Genomic DNA, 26,307 nt, shown 5'->3' with positions numbered 1-26,307 from the left:
ACTAAAGTATATATCAATATAACATGTTTGGTTCCAGCACAACAGCCATCATATGAAGCCATTAGTCACTATTAATCATGAATAATTATACTCTCTTGGTTCAGCTTAGTCTCTTATTTTCAGGGGTCGCCGTAGAGGAATGAACCAGCAACTATTCCAGCATATGTTTAACAAAGTAGATGCCTTTGCAGCCACAACTCATCCATACACACTCATTCTCACGCACACACTCATACACTACGGCCAGTTTAGTTCATCAATTCCCCTATAGCACGTGTTTGAAACCGTAGCACCCGGGGGAAACCCAAGCCAACACGGGGAGAACATGCAAACTCCACAACCGACTTAGACAGGACTCAAACCAGCCACCTTCTTGCTGTAATATAACCACCGTGTTGTGATTGTTTTACATTAATATTGGAGTCAGTTTACTGTAAATGACTCATTTGTTGTATATCATTTTAGTTTTAGTAAAAGCAATGGGAAATGCTTGAATATTTAGCCACAACTCTGCAATGAGTCAAATGTATAAACAACTGATGTTGAAAATATTGCTGCGTATGCATGAGACTTTGCATAGTTCGCATAGCTTTACAGAATAAAATAAAGTTTTTTTTTAAAAGGAGAAAGTTATATTAAATTTACAATACATAAATTAAGAAATTATAATAAATAAATAATTAAATTAATTAAATTTAAAATAAATAAATAAATGAATAAATAAATAAAAACATTTTAAATCAAATTAAATGATATAACCAAATAAAAATGTAAAAAAGAAATACAATTTAAAATTAAATTAAATTAAAAAGTGAAAAGATACACATATTAAATCAAATGTAACTAAAAACAGAATAAAAACTAAATATAATAAAACAAATTGAATAAAATTTAATCGTAAAATGTAAAACAAATCAAAACTAAAATACAATTTAAAACTAAAATAAATGTAATTAAAAAGTAAAAAAATACAAACAAATATCAAATTAAATAACAAATAATGTAAAAACAAAAAATAGTAAAACAAATTAAATCAAGCTAAATAGTAAAACAAAATGTTAAAAAAACTAAAATAAAATTCTATTAAAAATAAAATTAAATTAAAACGTGGAAAAAAACAAAAAATAAATCAAATTAATTTTAATAAAATATAAAAAAATATAAAAAACTAATAAAATCAAATAAACCATAAAAATAAGATTAAGATTAAAAATACAAACATTTAATTAAATGTAAAGTAAGACAAATCAAAATATAATAAAACTAATTAAATCAAATTAAATATCAAAATAAAATGTAAAATAAATCAAAAATAAAATGCAATTTAAAATAAATCAAATTAACTTAAAACAAAAAATAAAATAAAAATGTAAAAACATGCCAACATTTCATTAACTTTAAAATATTATATATATATATATATATATATATATATATATATATATATATATATATATATATATATATATATATATATATATATATATATATATATATATATATATTTATATATATATATATATATATATATATATTATATATAATATACTTAAGATATAAATAAAAACAAATTAAATCAAACTAAAATCTGGGGAGATACCTTTTCAAATAATACACATTTGTACTGAGAGGATATATATTGGTACTTCAAAGGCATATACATAACAATTTTAAGAGGTACACTTATGTACTTTTTAGGTTACCCTTTAAAAGGTACCACCACAGTGATAGCTCTCGTACTTTTATTCCTGAGAATGAACAATAAAATTAACTGAAATATTAATAAAATACAAACATTTAATTAAATGCAAAATAAAATAAAATAAAATACTTGTTAATTGCTTTATCTTCTGCCAGCAGTGCTACTGTTGATTTATAAATGCAACATTAGTTTAAATCTCTCACCGATGCTGCTAAAAACGACAGTTTAGGCGAGTTAGCAAAGACTTGCAGATTCCCACCCGACCACTGTCCCACAACAATGAGCAGCATCTCTGTAAACACTGCAGCATTCACAGCCGTTCACACAACTTCACACATGGAAATGTGGAGCTGTAGAGGGTGTGAATGGGCAGGTAAGAGGAAGCTCAGGAAATGTGTGTTAAGCAGAGCCATCAGAACACGCACACACACACACACATTTACATATGTGTGGAGCTTGTCAAAGCCCAGATGGCTTGGGATGCCTTTCATTGGGCAGGGTTACAGTCAATTTCTAATGGGACTACCAGGAAACTCTGCTTTATTGTTGGGTGATGAATACCGAGTGTCCCGGAAGACTAGATTCATCTAAAACTCACAATTTAAGACTCTCAATCACTTGGTAACACGTTAGAAACTGATGATCTTCCAAGCTATTGACATATAGGATATTTATTACATTAGAAAAGCTCAGTATGTTAATATATTTCAACCGTCCTGAACTGAACCCACGCATTCCTCCACACACAACCTTGCTGTCTGTTAATATTAATGCCTTTTTTGTTTATTGTAATTTCTTATAATTTTCACTCAATATTCAAAGCTCATACACACTTTAGAGATGTACATTCAACATCCGTAACACTCACACACTAACACCTTACATCTGTACAGACATTAAGAGCTCTATCATACTCATAAACACCACTGCCTCCGTGCCTTCTTCATCTCAGGGGGGCTTCTTCAGTTTATTCATGACGATCTGCATCTGTATAATGTGATTATTATTATCAGAATTATTGATTATCTGCAGATTTATATTTGCTTTAATAAACACAAGTGTAGATTTGTCCAGCTGTGGGGTTTTGGAGGCGTCTGCATCAGCATATGTGGATAAGAACAGGACGTGTGTTTGGATATAACTCAGTTTTCTGACCATACTTCATTATTATTGTTAATTTATTCCTTTGCTGGAGATTAAAACTGAATTTAGAAATAGTTTTGACACAGATATTTGCTCTTAACAAAGGAAATTAAATATGTGGGCTAATGGATGTGATCAGTTGAGTGAGTTTCCACCGTTGCCTCACTCCACCAAAGTAAAGGAGTAAAGAGTAAAAGTAAAGTAAAGAGAAAGTAAAGAGGCTGAATGGAGGAGGCTCGTTCTTTATCCTAGCGCTGCAGATGCTCTGTTTAACTGTTTTCTCGCTAGAGAAGCGTTCAGTTTTTACACTTACAAAGTCCACCATGTAAATATATATATATATATATATATATCAATTGGATCTACATTAAACAATTTAGGAACTGAATCTATTTATTCCTCTTTTAGCTTCGTATAGGAACAATATAGGAACTGAATCTATCTATTCCTCTTTTAGCTTCGTATTTAAAGAATTATCATTCATTGACTATTAAGCAATTGTAAGTAAATATATATGAGCAGTATCACACAAGTAGCAGTGCGATGTGGCTGTATATGAGCACTGGTGGGAGGCGTGCGTTGACTTGAGGCTGCAGGCCGAGTGCCTTAGTGTCCCACCAGTGCTGATATACAGCCATATTGCACTGCTACTCGTGTGATATTGCATTTGTACAACAATTCAATGGCAAAATCGTGAGTATAACAAAGAGAATCAAACACGAAGAGTCTTAAAAACCCTTTTGTATGAGGAACTACTTTCCTCCGCCACTCATTAACATCTGCAGCTGACGTCAGAACCGCAGAAACCGGTGCTACTTCCCCAACATCAGTGTAGAGCTAGTGTTTGAATGATTCTCTAGCGTAATGTCTAATGTTAAGACGAAACAGCTGATTTTGCTCACATGTTAAGATTATAAATCTGAACGGCATGAAATGCCACCAGTCTACAGAGATTTCCCAGTATGTCTCTGTTGCTATCAGGATTTCACAATAATTAACCCTGAAAAAGCCAAAGCAAAGCAAGCACTAGCAGATTACTGCGGTATAAATGCAGCACTGCAACATACAAAAGAGAGAGAGATCAACTGAAAAAGTCATTTACCTGTTTGATAATAATATGATCGGCTATATTTGAAAATGCGCAGAGTTTTTCTTCCCTGTCACCATCTTGTGGCGGAACGTCAGCCGTCTTCGCTCTCTTAAGTATGACAGGCTGATGACCGCCGACTCGCTAAATCGCAGAAATGATAAACATTTAAAATAGTCACTATCCTTATAAATAAACTGCCTAGTTGCAATCTAAACAACTACATTCTCAAAAAAAGCCTTAAAAGTACATGATGTTGTGCAACAGCTGCAATATTTGCCCTCTGCTTATCATCTTGTCCTCTGCATATTCCTCTGCTCGTCATCTTGTCATGTGGATTGTATGAGGCTGAACCAGACAGAACTGCTGTATAGCACATTGGTTGGTAGATAAAGGATCAAAGCAAACAAAAAATTTAATATATCTATATTAAGGCTCTTAAAAATTAATTTCCATATCAATATTTGTTATTTACGATTTAATATTAATATGGACACACTCCGTATTGTACAGTATTGTTTAAGTAAATTGGATTGCAAGAAGTCTAAATGTCAAGAAAGGAACATTTATTTACACATTGACTTCATAGCTTCAATTTTAAGTTAATATTTAGTAATGACTATTAATTTTTAGTAGTGCACAATGCATCTATACTATAATAGTTAACAGCCAACAGGAAAAATTATATATATGCAAACTCCATGTGCAATCATGTTCATTCAATCTGTTTCCATTCTTTATTTTAAAGCTGCCTGTGTTTGTGTATATGTCTGTGTGTGTGTGTTTGTGTGTGTGTGTGTGTGTGTGTGTGTGTGTGTGTGTGTGTGTGTGTGTGTGTGTGTGTGTGTGTGTGTGTGTGTGTGTGTGTGTGTGGGAAAGGCTCTGTGGTCAGTGTTCAGCACAGAGGACTCTATAGACCCTCTGCTTCTCGTATTGATTCAGTAGCGTTTGGACCGACGACTGACCCGCAGCCCATTCACACACACACACACACACACACACACACCCTCAGACGTGTTTACGGCCAGATCTGCTCCTGCACTCTTTCAGGCCCTGTTCTGGCATATGGAGTCCTGCAACAAAAGGCCTCTTGTGGAGAAACACAAAGCAGAGGGGGTGAAGTCAGAGACGCCGGAGGGGGAAGGACACTTCTCTTCTTATGGGAACACTGGAACGCTACTGACCCACAGAAACAGCCCAAAGACTCATATCTGGACATGAGAACGTGCAGCACACAGATATATCTGTTTCTCTCTATGCAGTTTGGCTGTTTCATTCAGTCATTTTCCTTCGGCTTCGTCCCTTATTCATCTGAGGTCACCACAGTGGAATGAACCGACAACTATTCCAGCATGTGTTTTACAGGGCGGATGACGTTCCAGTTGCAACCCACTACTGGGAAACACCTATACACACTTATTCACACACACACTATGAACAATACAGCACATACAATCACCGGCCACTTTATTAGGTACACCTGTCCAACTGCATAATGCAAATTTCTAATCAGACGACCACATGGCAGCAACTCAATGAATTTAGGCATGTAGACATGGTCAATATGATCTGCTGCAGTTCAAAATGAACATCAGAATGGGGAGGAAAGGGGATTTAAGAGACTTTGAACGTGGCATGGTTGTTGGTGCCAGACGGGCTGCTCTGAGTATTTCAGAAACTGCTGATCTACTGGGATTTTCATGCACAACCATCTCTAGGGTTTACAGAGAATGGTCTGAAACAGAGTAAATATCCAGTGAGCGGCAGTTCTGTGGGTGCAAATGCCTTGTTGATGCCAGAGGTCAGAGGAGAATGGCCAGACTGGTTCCACACTGTAAAAAAAAAAAAAAAAGTTGAGTTAACTTAATTTAAAGCAACCGGCTGCAAAGACATTTTTAGTTCATTAAGTTTCAGTGGTTGAAATGATTCAAGTGCCAAATCATTCTTCTAAAAGGCTGTTTTAAGTGAAGTGCACTTCATGGAATAATTTGGCACAACTTTAACCACTGAAGCTTAATAAATTCTACATTTCTTTACAGCCGGTTGCTTTAAAATTTTAAGTTAACTCAACTTTTATTTTTACAGTGGTAAATGCTCAAATGAAGAAACCAAAATTTAAAGTCCTCTCAACTGTTTTTTACTTTCATTGAACAAACTGTTCCAAACATGCAGTTGAATCGTTTTTTTTTTTTTTTTTTTGAGTAAATTCAACTCTGAGCTTAAAAATATGTCCACCTAACTTACAATTTTAGACTGAGTTCACAATTTGTAACTTAAATTTATCACAGTGCAGCTGATAGAAAGGCGACAGTAACTCAAATAAGCACTTGAGCTCTGCAGAAGAGCATCTCTGAACACACAACACGTCCAACCTTGAGGCGGATGGGCTACAGCAGCAGAAGAGCACACCGGGTGCCGCTCCTGTCAGCTAAGAACAGGAAACTGAGGCTACAATTCACACAGACTCACCAAAACTGGACAATAGAAGATTGGAGAAACGTTGCTGCTCTGATGAGTCTCCATTTCTGCTGACACATTCAGATGCTCGGGTCAGAATTTGGCCTCAACAACATGAAAGTATGGATCATCCTGCCTTGTATCAGCAGTTCAGGCTGCTGGTGGTGGTGTAATGCTGTGGGGGATGTTTTCTTGGCACACTTTGGGTCCATTAGTACCAATTGAGCATCAACGCCACAGCCTACCTGAGTATTGCTGCTGACCATGTCCATCCCTTTATGAGCACAGTGTCTCCATCTTCTGATGGCTACTTCCAGCAGGATAACGCAGCATGTCATGAAGCTCAATCATCTCAGACTGGTTTCTTGAACATGACAATGAGTTCACTGTACTCAAATGGCCTCCACAGTCACCAGAGCTCAATCCAATAGAGCAGCTTTGGGATGTGTTGAAATTCTCATCATGGATGCGCAGATGACAAATCTGCAGCAACTGTGTGATGCTATCATGTCAATATGGAGCAAAATCTCTGAGGAATATTTCCAGTACCTTGTTGAATCTACACCACGAAGGATTAAAGCAGTTTTGAAGGCAAAAGGTGGTCTAACCGGTACTAGTAAGATGTACCTAATAAAGTGGCCATATAGTGTATGGACTGTGGGGGACACCAGAGCACTCGGAGGAAACCCATGTCAACACGGGGAGAACATGCAAACTCCACACAGAAAATCCAACAAACCCAGGGACTCGAATCTTTAACCTTTATTGCTGTGAGGCCACAGTGCTAACCCCTGAGCCACTGTGCCACCCAGCAAGGCGGATTTCGTAGCAGAAACAGTTGGTCAAACCTCACAGCTACAGTTTAACCTCCTAAACGGCTGCTGATAACCCACTTGTTTTTGGTCGTTATGTAAGGCGTCTGTAAGTGTAGCGCAGACACTTTCTCGTTCCTTCCTGTCTGAGGAGTGAGCAGATTTCAGCTCTTCTGTCTGGTGGGAGTTCAGGACTTCTCAGATGCTGTTGATATTTCACTTATAGGCTGTGTTTGTGGCTCTGATTCGTTCTTATTTCATAGTTCTGCCTATTTGATAAAAATTAATGAAACGGGAACGGGCAAGTAGGACATGTGTACATTTACATTAGACTACAGTCTTCAGTCACATGATCATTCAGAAATCATTCTCATATGATGATTTAGTCTTGATGATATTATGATTATTAGTATAGTTATCATTATTGTTAAAAATAAGGATGGCTCAGTGGTTAGCACTGTGGCCTTACAGCAAGAAGGCTGCTAGTTCAAGTCTCGGCTGGGTCAGTAGGGATTTCTGTGTGGAGTTTGCATGTTCTCCCCATGTTGGCGTGGGTTTCCTCCGGGTGCTCCGGTTTCCCCCACAGTCCAAACACAAGCGCTATAGGGGAACTGATGAATTAAATTGGCCAAAGTGTATTAGTGTGTGTGTGTGTGTGTGTGTGTGTGTGTGTGTGTGTGTGTGTGTGTGTGAATAGGTACTGGGTTACAGCTGAAAAGGCATCCATTGTGTAAAACATATGCTGGATAAGTTGGTGGTTCATTCCGCTGTGGCGACCACTGATGAATAAAGCGACTAAACTGAAGGAAAATGAATAAATGAACTGTTGTGCTATTGAAATATAAATATTCTTTAATATAATAATATTGATAATAATAATAATAATAATAATAATAATAATAATAATAATAATATACGGCATATTGACAAATAAATTAAATACATATTTTAAATTACAATAATTAATTTTTATGCATTTTTTATTAAATAAATAAATGTAATTAATATTATTTATGTATTTATTTTTAATAAATGTGCAGTATATTGTTTATTATATAATATTTATTCATTTTTGAATGTAAATTACAATATATATTTTTATATTTAATTACTATTATAAAGTATTATTATATGAACAATATATTACTTATTCATCGATATTTGTTTTGTATGTGTGTATATATACAAACCCCTAATTTTTGTAATGTTGTAATTAAAATCTAAATAAAATAACAACACTTTAATCAACAATGATGCATTAAAAGTGAAAAAAGAAATTCATGTTAAAGAATATTTGTTAAAATATTTTGATATTTATTAAAGCAATGCAAAAAAATTAAATTTTGTATTATTATTATTATTATTATTATTATTATTATTATTATTGTTGTTGTTGTTGATATTATTATTATTATTATTATTGTTGTTGTTGTTGTTGATATCATTATTATTATGTAATAATTGCAACAACAACCCCAATACTACCACTGACAATGCTGCAGTTCCTCCGAGTGCGTCAATTGGTGAATTTAGTTCCTCATCACTGTCGCCACTGGTTTGTTTTGACTTTCAGCAGTGATAATAAAACCACACTGAACTGAACTAAACTAAACTGAACGTCAACTCTTAAAACTGGACTGACACAGTTTCAACTTACTAGAACTTCTATGTTAAGCTGCTTTGAAGATCTGCATTGTAGAAGCACTGCAGAAATAAAGATGAATTGAAATGAATTGCATTGATAAAACCCTTTTTTGGTTTTCACACGACCACAATGAAGCTTCACAGTCAACAACAGACCTAAAAAAACATTACAATTACTAATTTGCTAAGATATTTGGCAAGTTGTAGTTTCAAATGCACATTACACAGGACTCGAACTCAAAGCTCTCGCAGAAATGGAGTTTTGTGGATTATTTACTTAAAATCAGACTTGGAGATTTGATATTTGTGCTACAGTAAATTACAATCCAGTGATTTAGCTTGACTTTGGTGCTTGTTTGGTGTTCATTTCAGGTTTACATGCAAAACAAAAAGAAAGAAAAAAGTCGCCTGCATAATCTCAGCGCTGTCCGTCCCACTATTGGTCACCCTAAAAAGAGCACAACATCCAGCCCGGGTCTGCGCGACGCCTTTATGTGGAGTAATTGTCCTTTTCTAAGCTCTTTTCTTACCCAGCAGCCCATCGTTGTGCAATCTCCTCCATCTTCTCTTTCTGGCCTTTGACGCGGGTCTCAAAAGGAGTTATTCAGGCCTGCTGGGCACAATACCTGCAATTAAATCAGCAGCGTGAGCTTAGAATAAAAGACACAAGAGAAAGTGTTGCATTAGTTAAAAACTGCTGTGCTGCTGCTTTAGTTTGATCTGTTTATTTATTCATATATATATATATATATATGTGTATATATATATATATGTTTATATATGTGTGTGTGTGTGTATAATTATATGTATGTATGTATGTATGCATGTATGTGTGTGTGTGTTGCTGTAGTTATTTATATTAATAATATTTCTTTATTTGTTTGTTTTATTTATCCTATTTAAATAAATAAAAAAATAATAAACTAGTAAATAAGATCATATATAAATATAAATATATTCAATTATATTAATACCAATCATATTTATTTAGTAATTTATTAATTAATTAATTTATATTAATATTTATTTATTCTAATTTAGTTAAAGAATAAAAGTCACAAGATAATGTGCTGCATTAGTTACATATAGCTGTGCTCCTTTAAAGTTTAAAAATAAAAATAATTACATATTGTACAACAAATAATACATATAATAAATCAAATTACATGAATTAAATTGCATTATTAATTTAATGTTATGCATTGATTTATGTTGTTTTATATTTATTTATTTATTTGTTTGTAGATTTGTTTGTTTAGAATTAGTTAAAAACCGTTACTAGAAACTTCTACTGTCAAATAAAAAAAAACATATAATCTAATTATATAATAGTATATTTATTACTAATAATCCATATATATACATATATATATATATATATATATATATATATATATATATATATATATATATATATATATGCAATAATAAATTAAATTATTAAAAATATATCAACAAGTAAAAAATAATAATAATAATAATAATAATAATAATAATGACATTTATTTATGTTTGTTTAATTTATTTAAATTTTTTGTATCATAATATGAACAATATGCTTGTCGGAGTTTTGGTTGGTGTTCATTTCATACTCTGTTTATAAATTAGCTTTTTATATTAATATATATATATTTATTTGTATTTATTTTTTACTGTATGTGTGCAAACAAATTTGTTTTGTTTAATATGCTTGTTTAAACTTATTTGGTGTTCATTTCAGGCTCTGTTTACATGCTCCCCCCCCCCCAAAAAAAAAAGTTGCCTGCAGTTGTGCATAATCTCAGTGCTGTCCGCCCCACCATTGGTCACCCTAAAAGAGCACAACATCCAGCCCGGGTCTGCGGGACGCCTTTATATGGAGCAATTGTCCTTTTCTAAGCTCTTTTCTTACCCAGCAGCCCATTAGTGGCCAGTATCTAAACCAGTGCTTTCAAAAGTCCATCCCACGTCTAGTATTGTATTTATGTTGTGTACCAACAATAGGCACAGACACAGCGGGCTCATTTGCAAACAAAAAAACCCTGCTTCACAGTCGTGCCCAAATTCACCATCTCTGCTCTTTATCAGTGACAAAACAACAAGTGTTTCAGTGCTGCTTGCCTGTTTGCACTATCATCCTCAACTGTATGAGGTGTTGACAGTCTTCTTTTCTCTCTGATAAGACTGCATTGTGTGTTAAAGGGACAGTAGTGTGTTTTGACCACACGGTAGCTTTGTTAATAAGTGTCGAGTTTCACAAGAGCTGATGTGGGGAGAATGGCCCCAATGCAAGCTTAAATATAAAGCTGAATCTGAAATGCCAGAGAGAGACAGAATGCTCGTAATTACACTGTAAAAACACATGCTGGATTTGAGTTGTGACAACAAGAAGGAATTAAGTTAGATTTGTTTTAGTTTTCTTACAAATTTAAATGGATCGAACATAAAATAATCAAGCTGCGCCCCCAAAAAATGAAGAATAATGTTGTAACTATATGTTTTACACAGCAGATGCCTTTCCAGTTACAATCAAGTACTGGGAAACACCCATACACTCATTCACAAACACATTTACACTATACGGCCAGTTTAGTTAATCCCCTATAGCGCATGTGTTTGGACTGTTGGGGAAACCGGAGCACCCGGAGGAAACCCACGCCAGCACGAGGAGAACATGCAAACTCTAAAATGCCAACTGACCCAGCCGGGACTCGAACCAACGACTTTCTTGCTGTGAGGCCACAGTGCTAACCACTGAGCCACCTTGCTCCCTAACCTTGTTTAGGTTTTATGCAACTCTAAAAAGATGGCCTTAAACGGATAATTCACTCAAAACTGAACATTCCGACACCTTCAGATGAACGCAGATATTTTGAAGAATGCTGGAGACCTGTAACTATTGACTTCCCTGGTGTTTGTTTTTATTACTGCACTGTAAAAATGATATAATCATTTAGTCCTGACAACATACAGCTGTTATTGTTATTACCCCCCCTTTAAATAATTATTTATTTTTTAAGTATTTCCCAAATAATGTGTAACAGTGGAAGGAAATTTTCACAGTATGTCTGATAATATTTTTTCTTCTGGAGAAAGTCTTATTTGTTTAATTTCGGCTAGAATAAAAGCAGTTCTTAATTTTTTTAAAGCCATTTTAAGTACAAAAAAAGCTGCTTTAAGCTATTTTTTGTTTATTTAACCGCTGATACAAGATATGATGGATCATGCTTTTTTATGTTGTTGACACTCACTGGATATTTCCTCTTTATCTGATTATTCTCTGTAAACCCTAGAGATGGTTGTGCGTGAAAATCCCAGTAGATCAGCAGTTTCTGAAATACTCAGAACAGCCTGTCTGGCAGCAACAACCATGCCACGTTCAAAGTCACCTAAATCCCCTTTTTTCCCCATTCTGATGCTCACTTTGACCTGCAGCAGATCGTCTCGACCATGTGTACATGCCTAAATGCATTGTGTAGCTTCCAGGCTGATTAGAAATTTGCGATAACATGCAGTTGGTCAGGTGTACCTAATAAAGTGGCCAGTGAGTGGATAATGGTGCATACAAATGAAGAAAAACACAACTGAATCACGTGTGCGCGCTACAGTTATCATCAAACTGCTGCTTGATCCTCATATTAAACCTTGCCACTGGAAATCATCGACTCTCATTTATTGGTGATAATGGGCTATTATATACAGATGACTAATCACTTTAATGCATCTTGGATCTCTGTGATGAATAAATTATGCCAGGGGTTTTCCAGGGTCTCCCATCCCTGCGAGGGTGATTTTGGGCTCAGATTGCCCACTTGGTTTGCCCCATCAAGTATGATGAGGATCCTCACATTGACATAATGATAGTGGAGAAAACGGCCTCAGGTTAAGAGTCATTTACAGCTGAATAACACAGACAGAGGCGAGATTACTGTCTGTTTACTAAAACTCATGTAAACACGTCCTGAGAAGAAAAGCCTAGTCTGAGAGACTGAAAAAGTCCATACGAGTTGAATAAAATCCTTCATATTGCATATAGGTCTCGAGAATGTTACACGAAAAATTAAGATATGTTAGAGTTATTTTTTCAGAATTACACTCACCGGCCACTTTATTAGGTACACCTCACTTCTACTGGGTTTGTACCTTCAGAACTGCCTTAATTCTTCGATTCAACAAGATTCTGGAAATATTCATCAGAGATGCTAAATATTGACATGACAGCATCACACAGTTGCTGAAGATTTGTCGGCCACACATCCATGCCAATCTCCCATTCCACATTCCAAAGGTGCTCTATTGGATTGAGCTCTGGTGACTGTGGAGGCCATTTGAGTACAGTGAACTCATCGTCATGTTCAAGAGATGATTTATGACAAGGTGTGTTATCCTGCTGGTAGTAGCCATCAGAAGATGGAGACACTGTGCTCATAAAGGGATGGACATGGTCAGCAGCAATACTCAGGTAGGCTGTGGCGTTGATGCTCAATTGGTACTAATGAACCCAAGGAAAATCTCCCCCACACCATTACACCACCACCACCAGCCTGAACTGCTGATACAAGGCAGGATGGATCCATGCTTTCATGTTGTTGAGGCCAAACTCTGAACCGAGCATCCGAATGTGTCAGCAGAAATGGAGACTCATCAGAGCAGCAACGTTTCTCCAATCTTCTATTGTCCAGTTTTGGTGAGTCTGTGTGAATTGTCGCCTCAGTTTCCTGTTCTTAGCTGACAGGAGCGGCACCCGGTGTGCTCTTCTGCTGCTGTAGCCCATCCGCCTCAAGGTTGGACGTGTTGTGTGTTCAGAGATGCTCTTCTGCAGACCTCGAGTGCTTATTTGAGTTACTGTTGCCTTTCTATCAGCTGCACTGTGATACATTTAAGTTACAAATTGTGAACTCAGTCTAAAATTGTAAGTTAGGTGGACATATTTTGGTTTCTTCATTTGAGCATTTACCACTGTAAAAATAAAAGTTGAGTTAACTTAAAATTTTAAAGCAACCGGCTGTAAAGAAATGTAGAATTTATTAAGCTTCAGTGGTTAAAGTTGTGCCAAATTATTCCATGAAGTGCACTTCACTTAAAACAGCCTTTTAGAAGAATGATTTGGCACTTGAATCATTTCAACCACTGAAACTTAATGAACTAAAAATGTCTTTGCAGCCGGTTGCTTTAAATTAAGTTAACTCAGTTTTTTTTTTTTACAGTGTGGAACCAGTCTGGCCATTCTCCTCTGACCTCTGGCATCAACAAGGCATTTGCACCCACAGAACTGCCGCTCACTGGATATTTACTCTGTTTCAGACCATTCTCTGTAAACCCTAGAGATGGTTGTGCGTGAAAATCCCAGTAGATCAGCAGTTTCTGAAATACTCAGACCAGCCCGTCTGGCACCAACAACCATGCCATGTTCAAAGTCTCTTAAATCCCCTTTCTTCCCCATTCTGATGTTCAGTTTGAACTGCAGCAGATCGTCTTGACCATGTGTACATGCCTAAATGCAGTAAGGTGCTGCAATGTGATTGGCTGATTAGAAATTTGTGTTAACGAGCAGTTGGACAGGTGTACCTAATAAAGTGGCCAGTGCGTGTATACAGTATGATATGGATACTAAAGTGTGGTTTAAAAAATGGCTTGTCAATTATTCATATTTATTGCTGAGGCACTATTAGTGTTGTCATATAATATTGTTTTAAATGTCATATTTTAAATGTAATTGTTGAAATTGTATTAGTCTATTTTAAATGAGTTAAAATGTTTAAAATGGAGAATTTAGTAAGCAGTTGCTGTACATTTGTTTGTCTTTTCAAATTTTTATTCTTATTTAGCTTAATATGCTGTACTTACACAATTTAAAACTTTATTTTAATATTAATTTACTATTAAAACTGACTATCAAATAGCCTAACTATTAAATGTCTATTAAACTTTAATTTTTAAAAGATTATTCAACTGTTATGTCTTTAAGTTCATCCAGTTGCACATTAAAAGCCGATCATTTTAATTAGATGAAAGAAATTTTAAGTTTTTTTTAATACTTTTTTTATTTCAATTTGTTAAAGTTTTAGTTTAAATAAACTTTAAAAACCATGCTATCTAAGAAACAAACTTTCTTGAAGTAGATCCACCATGATGTGGCTATTTTTAAATAACTTACACCTCATCTGAGCGCGTGTGTGAGAGAGAGAGAGAGAAATCCTTCACAAGCAAACTTTCCTCACTTTTGAAGGGGTGTGAACAAAGCACTAAAACACGCCTCTTCAAAAGGTGGGCGGGGTTAAAAGTTTCCACTTATAAAGGAGATTCCAACAGATGGGCTGCAGCAGAAGCAGAGCATCAGTAGTTGAGCAGTTCAACAAAACCTCAACTGCACACTGACATAATAATATATAGAAAAAGAGAAACACCAGAGCCAGGCATCCTGAAAAATGCCATCAAATTTCCTCACACCCTTCCTGGAGTTGGATGATGAATTTTGCAAGGTAAGAATGCAAACTTTGCTTTATTAGCTACTCTTTTGGAACTTTAAGGTTCGAATGAATCATTTAAAGGCACAGTGCACTTAAACAGAGAGTTTACAACACAAACCTGACGCTTTAGTTCCTTAAATCTGTAAACACTTTGCTTTCTAAACTGTTCTTCAATTCAGCTCAAGTTTATTAAGCACTTTTTACAACAATTATTGTTTCAAAGCAGCTTTCCAAAAGGAGCACATCATTGCATTACAATCAAATATAGAGTTACAATCAAATATAAGTTACTTAAACATAGTTACCCTGCAATCTTATAGCGTATATGTGATGCATATGTACATGTTTAAGTGTGTGTGTTGTTCTCAAAGTCTTTGAATCATTCCAAAATAACTTCAAGATTCAGATGATTCATTTAAAGGCACAGTGCACTTAAATACACAGTTTGTATTACAAATCTGTTGCTTTAGTTTCCTAAATCTGAACACACTTTGCTTTTTAAACTGTTCTTCAATTTAACTCAAGTTTATTAAGTACTTTTTACACTAATTATTGTTTAAAGGCAGCTTTCCAAAAGCTGCACATTACATCAACACAATCAAATTAAGTTAAAGTTACAATCAAATATAAGTTACTATATTTAAACATAGTTAACCTGCGATCTTATAGCGTATATGTGATGCATATGTACATGTTTAAGTGTGTGTGTAGTTCTCAAAGTCTTTCAATCTTTCCAAAATAACTTCAAGATTCAGATGATCCATTTAAAGGCACAGTGCACTCAAATATAGTTTACATTGCAAATCTGACGCTTTAGTTTCTTTCATCTGTACACACTTTTGCTTATTAAACTGTTCATCATTTTATTTTAAGTATATTTAGAGCTTTTTATAATAATTACTGATGCAAAGCAGCTTTCCAAAAGGTGCACATTACTGCAGTGCAATCAAATTAAGCTAAAGTTACAATCAAATATCAATTAATATACTTAAACATAGTTAACCTGCTAATTTATAGCTTATGGGTGATGCCTATGTGTATATGTTTAATGAAGTGTGTTTTGTGTATATGAAGTCCTTCAATCATTACAAAATAACTTCAAGGTTCAAATGAATCATTTAAAGGCACAGTGCACTTAAATACAGAGTTCACATTGCAAATATGGCGCTTTAGTTTTTTTTATCTGTACACACTTTGCTTTTTAAACTGTTTATCAGTTAATTTCAAGTTTATTTAGTGCTTACAATAATTATTGATTGAAAGCAGCTTTTCAAAAGGCGCACATTACTGCATTGCAATCAAATTAAGTTAAAGTTACCATCAAATGTATGTTGCTATATTTAAACATAGTTAACTTGCAATCTTATAGTGAATAGGTGATGTCTGTACATGTTTAATGAAATGTGTTTAAGTATTAAGTGTATATGAAGTCCTTCAATCATTACAAAATAACTTCAAAGGTTCAAATGAATCATTTAAAGGCACGGTGCACTTAAATATAGAGTTTACACTGCAGACCTGACGCTTTAGTTTATTTCATCTGGACACACTTTGCTTTTAAAACTGTTCTTCAATTCAATTCAGGTTTATTTAGAGCTTTTTACAATAATTATTGATTGAAAGCAGCTTTACAAAAGGTGCACATTAATGCATTGCAATCAAATATAAGTTACTATTTAAACATAGTTAACCTGCAGTTTTATAGCATATAGGTGATGTCTGTACATGTTTAAGGAAGTTTATTTGTGTATTAAGTTTGTGTTGTCCTCAAAGTCCTTCAAACTTTCCAAAATAACTTTAAGATTCACATGCACCATTTAAAGGCACAGTGCACTCAAATAGAGTTTACATTGCAGACCAGATGCTTTAGTTTCTTTCATCTGGACACACTTTGCTTTTAAAACTGTTCTTCAATATAATTCAGGTTAATTAAGTGCTTTTTACAATGATCATTGATTGAAAGCAGCTTTATAAAAGGTGCACATTATTGCATTACAACCACATCAAGTTAGAGTTACACTTACAGAGATGGTTACCCTGCAGTTATATAGCATATAGATGATGTCTTTACATGTTTAAGGAAGTTTATTTGTGTATTAGGTGTGTGTGTGTTGTCCTCAAAGTCCTTAAATCATTCCAAAATAACTTTAAGATTCACATGAATCACTTAAAGGCACAGTGCACTCAAATATACAATTTACATTGCAGACCAGATGCTTTAATTTCTTTCATCTGGACACACTTTGCTTTTAAAACTGTTCTTCACTTCAATTCAGGTTTATTTAGTGCTTTTTATTATATTTATTGATTGAAAGCAGCTTTCCAAAAGGAGCACATTATTGCATTACAATCAAATTAAGTTATAGCTACAAACAAATAGAAGTTACTATATTGAAACATAGTTAACCTGCAGTTTTATGGCATATTTGTAAAGCCTGTATATGCTTAATGAAGTGTGTTATGTGTATGTGTTGTCCTCGAAGTCCTTCAAACATTCCAAAATAACTTCAAGATTCAAGTGAATCATTTAAAGGCACAGTGCACCTAAATATTTAGTTTACATCGCAAACCTGGGGCTTTGGTTTCTTTCATCTGTACACACTTTGCTTTTTAAACCGTTCTTTAGTAAGTTTTAAACATCCCAAATGAACTTCAAGATTCAAATGATCCATTTAAAGGGACAGTTTCTTTCTTGTTTCTTTAATAGAACACAATGAAGAACGTCTTATTTTTTACATACTTTCTTTACATACCACTGACTTTTATGTGAACTTTCTAGCATGCATTCATATTAGTGCCTTTATTCAACAACTACACTGCAAAAATGAATAATGTTGATGACTTTTACAGTATGTTTTAATGTTTTTTTGTGACGGTATCTGTATTTATTCTTATAATGTTGTGCCATGGAGTAGTATAATGTGTACTTCAAATCAAGAACCACAGTGGAAATAAGTTTGGTTTATTGTGTATATCCTAGACGAATTAGACGGATTTACTTATATGCTGACAAACAGAAAGGATGGATGGATGGATGGATGGATAGATGGATGGATGGATGGATGGATGGATGGATGGATGGATAGACGAGATGGATGGACGGATGGATGCATGGATGGATAGATAGAATGATGAATGGACAGAAGGATGGATGGATAGACAAGATGTATAGATGGATGGAAGGATGGATGGATGGATAGAGGGGTGAATGGACAGAAGGATGGATGGGTGGATGGATGGATAGATGGGTGAATGGACAGAAGGATGGATGGATGGATAAATATAGAGGGGTGAATGGACAGAAGGATGGATAGACAAGATGGATGGATGGATGGATAGAGGGGTGAATGGACAGAAGGATGGATGGATGGATGCATGGATGGATGGATGGATGGATGGATGGATAGACAAGATGGATGGATGGATGGATGGATGGATGGATGGATAAATATAGAGGGGTGAATGGACAGAAGGATGGATGGATGGATAGACAAGATGGATGGATGGATGGATGGATGGATGGATGGATGGAAGGATGAATGGACAGAAATATGGATGGATGTTGGGACAACATGAAGGAATTAATTTAACATAATATTTGTTGTCAATTTAAGTAAATTAAACATAAAACAATGAATTTGTGCCAAAACAAACTTGTAAACACAAAGAATTGTGTTGTTTCAGCTCATTTTAAATAAGTAGACTGCATGAACAAACGTCTTTTTTTTTGAGTACACTGTACAAAATACTAAGATCCACACAATTCCATTAAGTAACTTAATTTGCTTTTACAAATTTAAGTAGATTGAACATAAAACAATTAAGTTGTGCCCTAAAAGCCCTTTATAATTGTGTTGATTCAGCTCATTTTAATTAAGTAGTTTGAACAAGCATCAAAGTATGTATATCATTATGAGTGTGTATACTGATCTCTCTTTCTCTCCATTTTCCCTCAGAGTTTCCGTGGCATTGACCTGACCGATGCCACACAGAAGCAGCGTGTGGTTGGATTCCAGCGCAGACACTCGCTATGCCCGGTGACTCTTCCCAACTCTAAATTCAACAGTACGGACAGCAGTTTATGGCCCCTGCCGGCCCTCAACCAATCCTGGAGCCTCGAGAAAAAACAGCAGCTTCCGCGTTCCTCCCTGAACCACATCCCATTCAGAGTGGACCGTTCCGTGAGCATGATCGAGAGTCATGTGAGTGGATTAGAGAGTCCAACAACCACCAATAATCCTCTCCCACCACCGCCGCCAGGTCTAAACATCAGCAACTGCTCTCCAAAACTCCTCAGCACCAGCGCATCTGCTCCGATGTCCACCCGATATAAAACAGAGCTCTGTCGTACATTTGAAGAAAGCGGCACTTGTAAATACGGAGCCAAATGCCAATTCGCTCATGGGATGGAAGAGCTGAGAGGTTTAAACAGGCATCCCAAGTATAAAACCGAACCGTGTCGTACTTTTCACACTATTGGCTTCTGCCCGTATGGTGCCCGCTGCCACTTTATACACAACGCAGAAGAGCAGATGGGGCTTTCAGAAAACACACACATCCGAGAGCGGCCGCAGTTGCTCCGACAGAGCGTCAGCTTTAGCGGATTCTCATCGCAGAAGCAAAACTTCAGTGGCTTTCATGCTGTGCCTGACGCTTTGGCCTTTTCCAGATCGTCTTCGGTATCTCCGCCGCCATCTACAGGTAGGATTCTGCCAGTGTTAAATGCGTTTATGAGGGAAAGTTGAAAAAAATATATATTTTTTCGACAGGTTTAACGTTCTACACAAGCAGAACAAATTATAAGCATCAAACTATAGTCATATTATAGCTCAATATCGTGATATATACCGATATATATCTCACGAAAAAATGTAAGTATTTTACGTTTTGTCAGTTTTGTGGCTAATGCACACAAATTCATACGAGATCGAATTTATAGGATTTTAAAAAGGAGGCGTGGCACCCAACCCCGCCCCTAAACCCAACCGTCAATGGGGGATGAGCAAATCGTACTAAATTGTCCAAATTAGATCATAAGAATTCATACAAAATAGCCACAAAATCAAAACTTTACGAATTGCCATGCGATTACGTTAGCATATAAAAGCTTCAGAAAAAGAATCACACGATTAGTTTCTAAAGCTTTTATCATGATATTATCGCAATATTGAGCCAAGCTGTGGATAAAGATTGCTTTAACAGGTATAATCAATGATAAAGAACACGTTACGAGTAGTAAACATTAGTTGATGCGTAATGCAACGAGAAAAGTAGACTCTAGTTTCTCTACACTGTAAAAAAAAATCTGTAAATTTACTGTTTATTTCCGGAAGCTGGGGTGCCAAAGAAAAAACAAGTAAAGTAACGGCGTTAAATTACAGAAATTTAACGTAAAATAACACATTAAATTATAGAAATTTCCTTACATTTAAATTTCAGGCAAATTTCTGTAATTCAACCTCTGCTGTGTTACGGTAAATTTCTGTAATTTAACTGCTGTTATTTTACGTTTTTTCTGGCTGCCGGAAATAAACCGTAAAATTACAGATGTTTTTACAGTGTAGTTTCTAGCTAAATCAAAACAAACTTTTCTAGTCATCTCAACTTGCATCAATCAAACTGACTAAAATATAAGTTAAACTTTGCATCGCTTTAAAAAAAGTTGTTGAAACCTGATTAACTTATTAAAATAAGTTGAAGCAAAATTAAATATTTGACGTTTTGTGATTAATTTGTTATGTTAAAGTTAATTCAACTGAATGTTATTACCCAGCAAGCATTTTTTGTTTTGTTAAAAGATGTCTGATAGACGTCCAAACAGTCATCTTGGCTAAAACAAGACTAAAATTGAGCTGTCAGTGAAAATCTAATAGACGTCTAAAGGCTGATTTACACTTCTACGTCAAGTGCACACGCATGGACGCATAGCCCTCGCTCTGGCCGTTGGCATTGCTGAAGTGCACCTCTCAAAAAATGTAACTACACGACGCAACGATGCGTAGCACAAGCTCTGTGATTGGTTGGCTTGGTAGCGCTGACAAATGTGGGCGGGACCGAGAGCCACGCGTGAAGTGCGTTGGAGCGAGTGTTTACAAGTGTGGAGTCTCCAGATGAAAAGTTTTGCTTTGTGTTTACCTCATGGTTTAAGTTTTTGCACATCAGCCGGTTTCTGCCTCAAAATGAGTGAGTTTGAGCCACATTTACATTAAGGAAGCGTTCAGAAAAAACAAAACACCAGCGAAGAAACTCGACACAGACAAACGTTAACACCTCACTGCCAACTAGCGTTTCGGAAGTGTTAATGCAGAGGAACATAAACAGCCCGCAGAAGTATGAATGCACAGCAATGCACAAGGCATGCGCCGTGGGTCACGCCGATCACTCGACACAGAACTATAAACCAGGCTTACGATAATGCCAAGCTAGACTAGTCATGAAATAAAGAGAAACTACACATATTAGCTGCGTCCCAAATGGCACACTATACACTATGCACTCATGCACTATGTACTTATGCACTTACACACTCAACCGGATAGTATATGTATGTAGTGGCGTCCCAAATGGAGCACTAATGTTTTTTTACTAAGCGGAAATTCAAACCGTTTCCCTGATGATGTTTTCACGGTTGCCAAATCAGTGAATAAATGCTTTTTGTACAGTAGATGTCATAACACTGACTTTCGTTAAATGAATGATGTTAATCAATGTTAATTATGAGGGATTATCTAATAATTAGTACCACTTAATATTAATAAATGCATTTAAATGCATGCGCTAAATTATCTGAAATCCTTATATATGATTAATTAAACCGTCAAATAAACAGAAATGAACGACTACACATATAAAGTCTGTCTAGTCTGTCTATTTTGACGACTAGTCTTGTTTTTCTTATCTATTAGCTTTTCTTGGCTATTTCTTAGTCTTGCTATTCTTGGATGTCTATTAGATTTTGACTGACAGACCAAGTTTAGCCTTGTTTTTTTTCCGAAATGACTTCATTTAGACTATGTTTTAGCCAATGGGTCTATTTTTAGATGTCTATTAGACACAAAACTGTTTGCTGGGTGGTTATTAACTCCATTTAACAAAACGATTTTGACTTTTTATTCACTAATAGGGATTAACTAAGAAATTAACACCACCTAATTATATTAATATATGCTTTTTGTGCTGTAGATGTGATTACATTGACTTTTACTAAATTAACTGATGTTAACGAATGCAAAATATTAGGGATTAACTAAAATTAAGATCACCTATTACTAAAAAAAATGCATTTGTACTGTAGTTTTCATTACATTGACATTTGCTAAATTAATTGACACCCTTATATGATTAATCAAACCCTTATAAACTGACCAGATTAACATGGAAACGTCTAATGTCTTCAATCATTAACACAACAATCTGAAGAGTCTTAAAAGAAACGCAAAGTTCACTGTAAAGTTCCACACAAGTCCTTCATGTTGTCCCAAAACAAATCAAGTTAACTTAATAGTTTTCTTTAAATAAATTCAAGTGGATTGAACATAAAACCATTAAGTTCTCCCAAAACAACAAGCATCAAAAGTTACAAGTGTTGACATAGTAATAATTCACATTATATGAAAGTATCCATCAATATCGTGCATGCTTACTCTCACAATATATTAAATATCTGCATATATCTAATCAACAGGCAGTCCAGATTTGCTGTCTCCTCTTTTTCCCGAGCCTGGAAGCCTGAAAAGCAGCCATCCATTTTCAGATCTGGGTCCCAATGGGAACTTCTACGCCATTAGTGATGCAGAAAGTGTGCAAAACCTTGCATATGCGCTCAAGGGTCTGCAAAGAAGTGCGTCCGCAGACTCTCTTTCTGACCAGGACGGATACACCAGCTCCAGCAGTCTGAGCGGCTGCGATTCTCCCAGTCTGGAGGGCAAACGTCTGCCCATTTTCAGTCGCCTGTCTGTCTCAGATGACTAGAAAACACTGTGCATATTGCATTGGCTTATTCATAAAGTCAACGTGATTAGGCATGGGGCGGTGTATGATGGTATGATAACCTTATGATGAACAAAATATGTTCTTTATTTAATGTCTGGCTCAAAAACAACACCTTTTTGCAGACATTGAACACAGTATATTTAAATTTACGAGCGTTTCTGATCCTACAGAACAGTAGATTTTGATGTGGACGGTCCACTTTTCTGCTGCATTAAAAAAAGCTGCATAAAATAGTCCTAAAAAATATGCTATATCAGAAAATTCGGCCGGTTTTAAAACCCCAAACCGCTGTAAACATCATCGTCCCATGCCAACACGTGATAGTTCATGAACGCAAGAAAACTTGATGTATACCGTTGTATACCTGTTTGAAGCTGCAGTGGGAACTTCACTTTAGGTTTATGTGTTTTGGGAAGCAGTGTTTTGTCTGTCCTTTCCCCAAGGCGCCCATCTGTAGTCTAACCAAAGCTGAGCAGCTTAGAGTATATACATCTCTAGTGTCTAATACGTCTAACCCGCTCCCTGAACATATACTGTAGCCTTTAGTTGAGGCATTATGGTTGTTTTTTAAACAGACAGTATTATTGAGTAGTCTAACCGTAGTCCTTTCTTTAAAAACAAACTATTTATTGCTTTTGTAATATGCATTGGTTATGTAAGTGTGTGTGTGTGTGTTTATGCATTTGGAAGAAGGAACGATGTAGATAAGGCTTTTTGTTTGTTTCTTTGAGCCCATTTGTCTGCTTTTGCACGAGCTATATCTCTTAGCTTTAACGAAGACCGGCCGCACAGAGTCTCAGTGTTGGAATCTCAGGATTGTTGTGCTATCTGTACACTCCTGTAAATTAATAGTCAGAGATATCCATAAGGAAGAGTCAAAGATGTCCATATGCAAGCCAACGTGAATGTGAAAATGACAGAAACAAGTCAAGTCCAACCGCAGCTTCTTATTTTAACGTAAGACGCGAGTTCTGATGTTCGTAGGTTGTGTTTTATTATTTGATGTTCGTTTTTTTTTTGTTTTTTGTTTTTGACAAGACACGCTTTTGCCTTTTGTTAACTTAAAACTTATTTATTTGTTTTTTTTTTCAAAGTGTGAGAACAGTATATTGTGTTGTGCTTTCGTTTCGTGTTTGTTTACTTGTATAATTTAAATGACCTGTTTACATTCCATGGGATGGCGATGCCCATTTTCATTATAATATATTGTTTTAAATAAACTTTTCAAGGGAACCGCTTGCGCCTCCTTCAATGCATGTAAAAAAAAAAAATGCATGTGATTTATTTATGTTGTCCCAACACAAATTCTTGAAGTTAACAAATTTAAGTGGGTTGAACATAAAACAATTAAGTTGTCTACAAAAAAAATCTAAAGGATTGTGTCGTTTCAGCTCATGAATAAGCAGTTTGAACCAGCAACAAAATCAGTCCTTGATGTGTTTTTCATTGTTGCTTTATTCACATCCTTGCTTTTTTGAGTTGGGACAATATGAAGGAATTAAGTTAACTTGTTATTTCTTACCAATTTAGGAAAATCGAACATAAAACAATTAAGTTGTCCACAAAAAAATCTCAAGAATTGTGTTGTTTCAGCTCATTTTAAATAAGTAGTTTGAACCAGCAACAAAATCCGTCTTTGCTTTGTTTTTTATTGTTGCTTTTTTCACATTGTTGTTGTTGTTTTTTTTTGTTATGACAAAATGAAAAAATTAAGTTTACTTATTATTTCTTACCCAATTAAGTAAACCGAACATAAAACAATTAAGTTGTCCCAAAAACTTAGGAATTGTATTGTTTTAGCTCATTTTAAAGGAGTAGGTTGAACCAGCAACAAAATCAGTTCTTGCTTTGTTTTTCATTTGTTGTTGTTTTTTGACAATCTTGCTTTTTTGAGTTGGGACAACATGAAGAAAATTATTTAACTGATTTCTTACCCAATTAAGTTACCTGAACATAAAACAATTAAGTTGTCCCAAAACAATCTCAAGAATTGTGTCATTTCAGCTCATTTTGAAGATGTAGCTTGAAAAACTGCAACACAATCATTGTTTTTCCATTTGTTCCTTTTTTCACATCCTTGCTTTTTTATGTTGGGACAACATGAAGGTATTCAGTTAACTTATGATTTCTAGAATTAAGTTGTCCCAACAAAATTCAAGAATTGTGTCGGTTCAGCTCATTTTAAATAAGTAGTCTGAACCAGCAACAAAACCAGTCCTTTGCTTTGTTTTTCATTGTTGTCCACATTCTTGCTTTTTGTGTTGGAAAACATGAAGGAATTAAGTTATTTCTTACCAATTGAAGCAAACAATGAGCAAAAGTGCACAGAAAACAATTAAGTTGGCCCAAACAAATGTGAAATTGGGTCGTTTCAGCTCATTTTAAAGTTGTAGTTTAAGCAAACAGTAACAGAGTCAGTCCTTGCATTATTTTTTATTGTTGCTTTTGTCATATTCTTGCTTTTTAGTGTTTGGACAACATGAAAAAATTAAGTTAACTTACTATTTCTTACCCATTTAAGTAAACGGAACATAAAACAATTAAGTTTTAATTGTTTTAAAAAAAAAATTTTTAATCACAAGAATTGTGTCGTTTCAGCTTATTTTGATGTAGGTTGAACTAGCAACAAAATCAGTCCTTGCTTTGTTTTTCATCATTGTTTTCACCACATTCTAGCTTTCTTGTGTTGGAAAAACATGAAGGAATTAAGTTAACTTACTATTTTCTACCAACTGAAGTAAACTGAACATAAAACAATTAAGTTTTTGGAAAGTTATCCCAAAAAAAATCAAGAATTGTGTCGTTTCAGCTTATTTTTAAAGACAAACAGCAACAAAAATCTTTTTTTTCCCCCCAGTTTTCAGTCCTTGCTTTGTTTTTCATTGTTGCCTTTTTCACAATCCTTGTTTTTTTATGTTGGGACTCATTATTTATTACCAATTGAAGTAAATCAAACATAAAAAATTAAGTTCCCCCCAAAAAAACTCAAGAATTGTGTCATTTCAGCTCATTTTAAAGAAG

At 35.1% G+C, this 26,307-nt stretch overlaps 1 protein-coding gene and 2 long non-coding RNA genes across 6 annotated transcripts in view; 2 read left to right on the top strand and 1 right to left on the bottom strand.

The window, feature by feature from the left end:
• LOC147832959 (uncharacterized) overlaps positions 1 to 26,307 on the bottom strand; it is a 155,967-nt gene that overhangs the window by 99,443 nt on the left and 30,217 nt on the right. For all 3 annotated transcript variants that reach the window (XR_015515398.1, XR_015515397.1, XR_015515396.1), the window contains exon 2: positions 9,376 to 9,471. This is a non-coding gene — a long non-coding RNA (uncharacterized LOC147832959). The remainder of the gene's footprint in view (positions 1 to 9,375; positions 9,472 to 26,307) is intronic.
• LOC147839837 (uncharacterized) overlaps positions 6,223 to 26,307 on the top strand; it is a 60,865-nt gene continuing 40,780 nt past the window's right edge. The window contains exon 1 of the long non-coding RNA XR_015515399.1: positions 6,223 to 6,509. This is a non-coding gene — a long non-coding RNA (uncharacterized LOC147839837). The remainder of the gene's footprint in view (positions 6,510 to 26,307) is intronic.
• On the top strand, positions 15,141 to 24,519 carry sb:cb81. 2 transcript variants are annotated; one of them, XR_015514115.1, is made up of 3 exons: positions 15,141 to 15,306; positions 19,251 to 21,200; positions 21,847 to 24,519. XR_015514115.1 is itself a non-coding variant. In NM_001423264.1 (3 exon segments), coding segments are annotated over 3 exon segments (1,086 nt in total). In that variant the 5' UTR covers positions 15,142 to 15,252; the 3' UTR covers positions 23,266 to 24,519.

The sequence above is a fragment of the Danio rerio genome, chromosome 18, assembly GCF_052040795.2.
Source record: "Danio rerio strain M-AB ecotype USA chromosome 18, GRCz13ab, whole genome shotgun sequence".
In the NCBI taxonomy this organism is placed as follows: domain Eukaryota; kingdom Metazoa; phylum Chordata; class Actinopteri; order Cypriniformes; family Danionidae; genus Danio; species Danio rerio.
The sequence above is the reverse complement of the archived record's forward strand: the minus strand, read 5'-3'. Positions and strand labels throughout refer to the sequence as shown.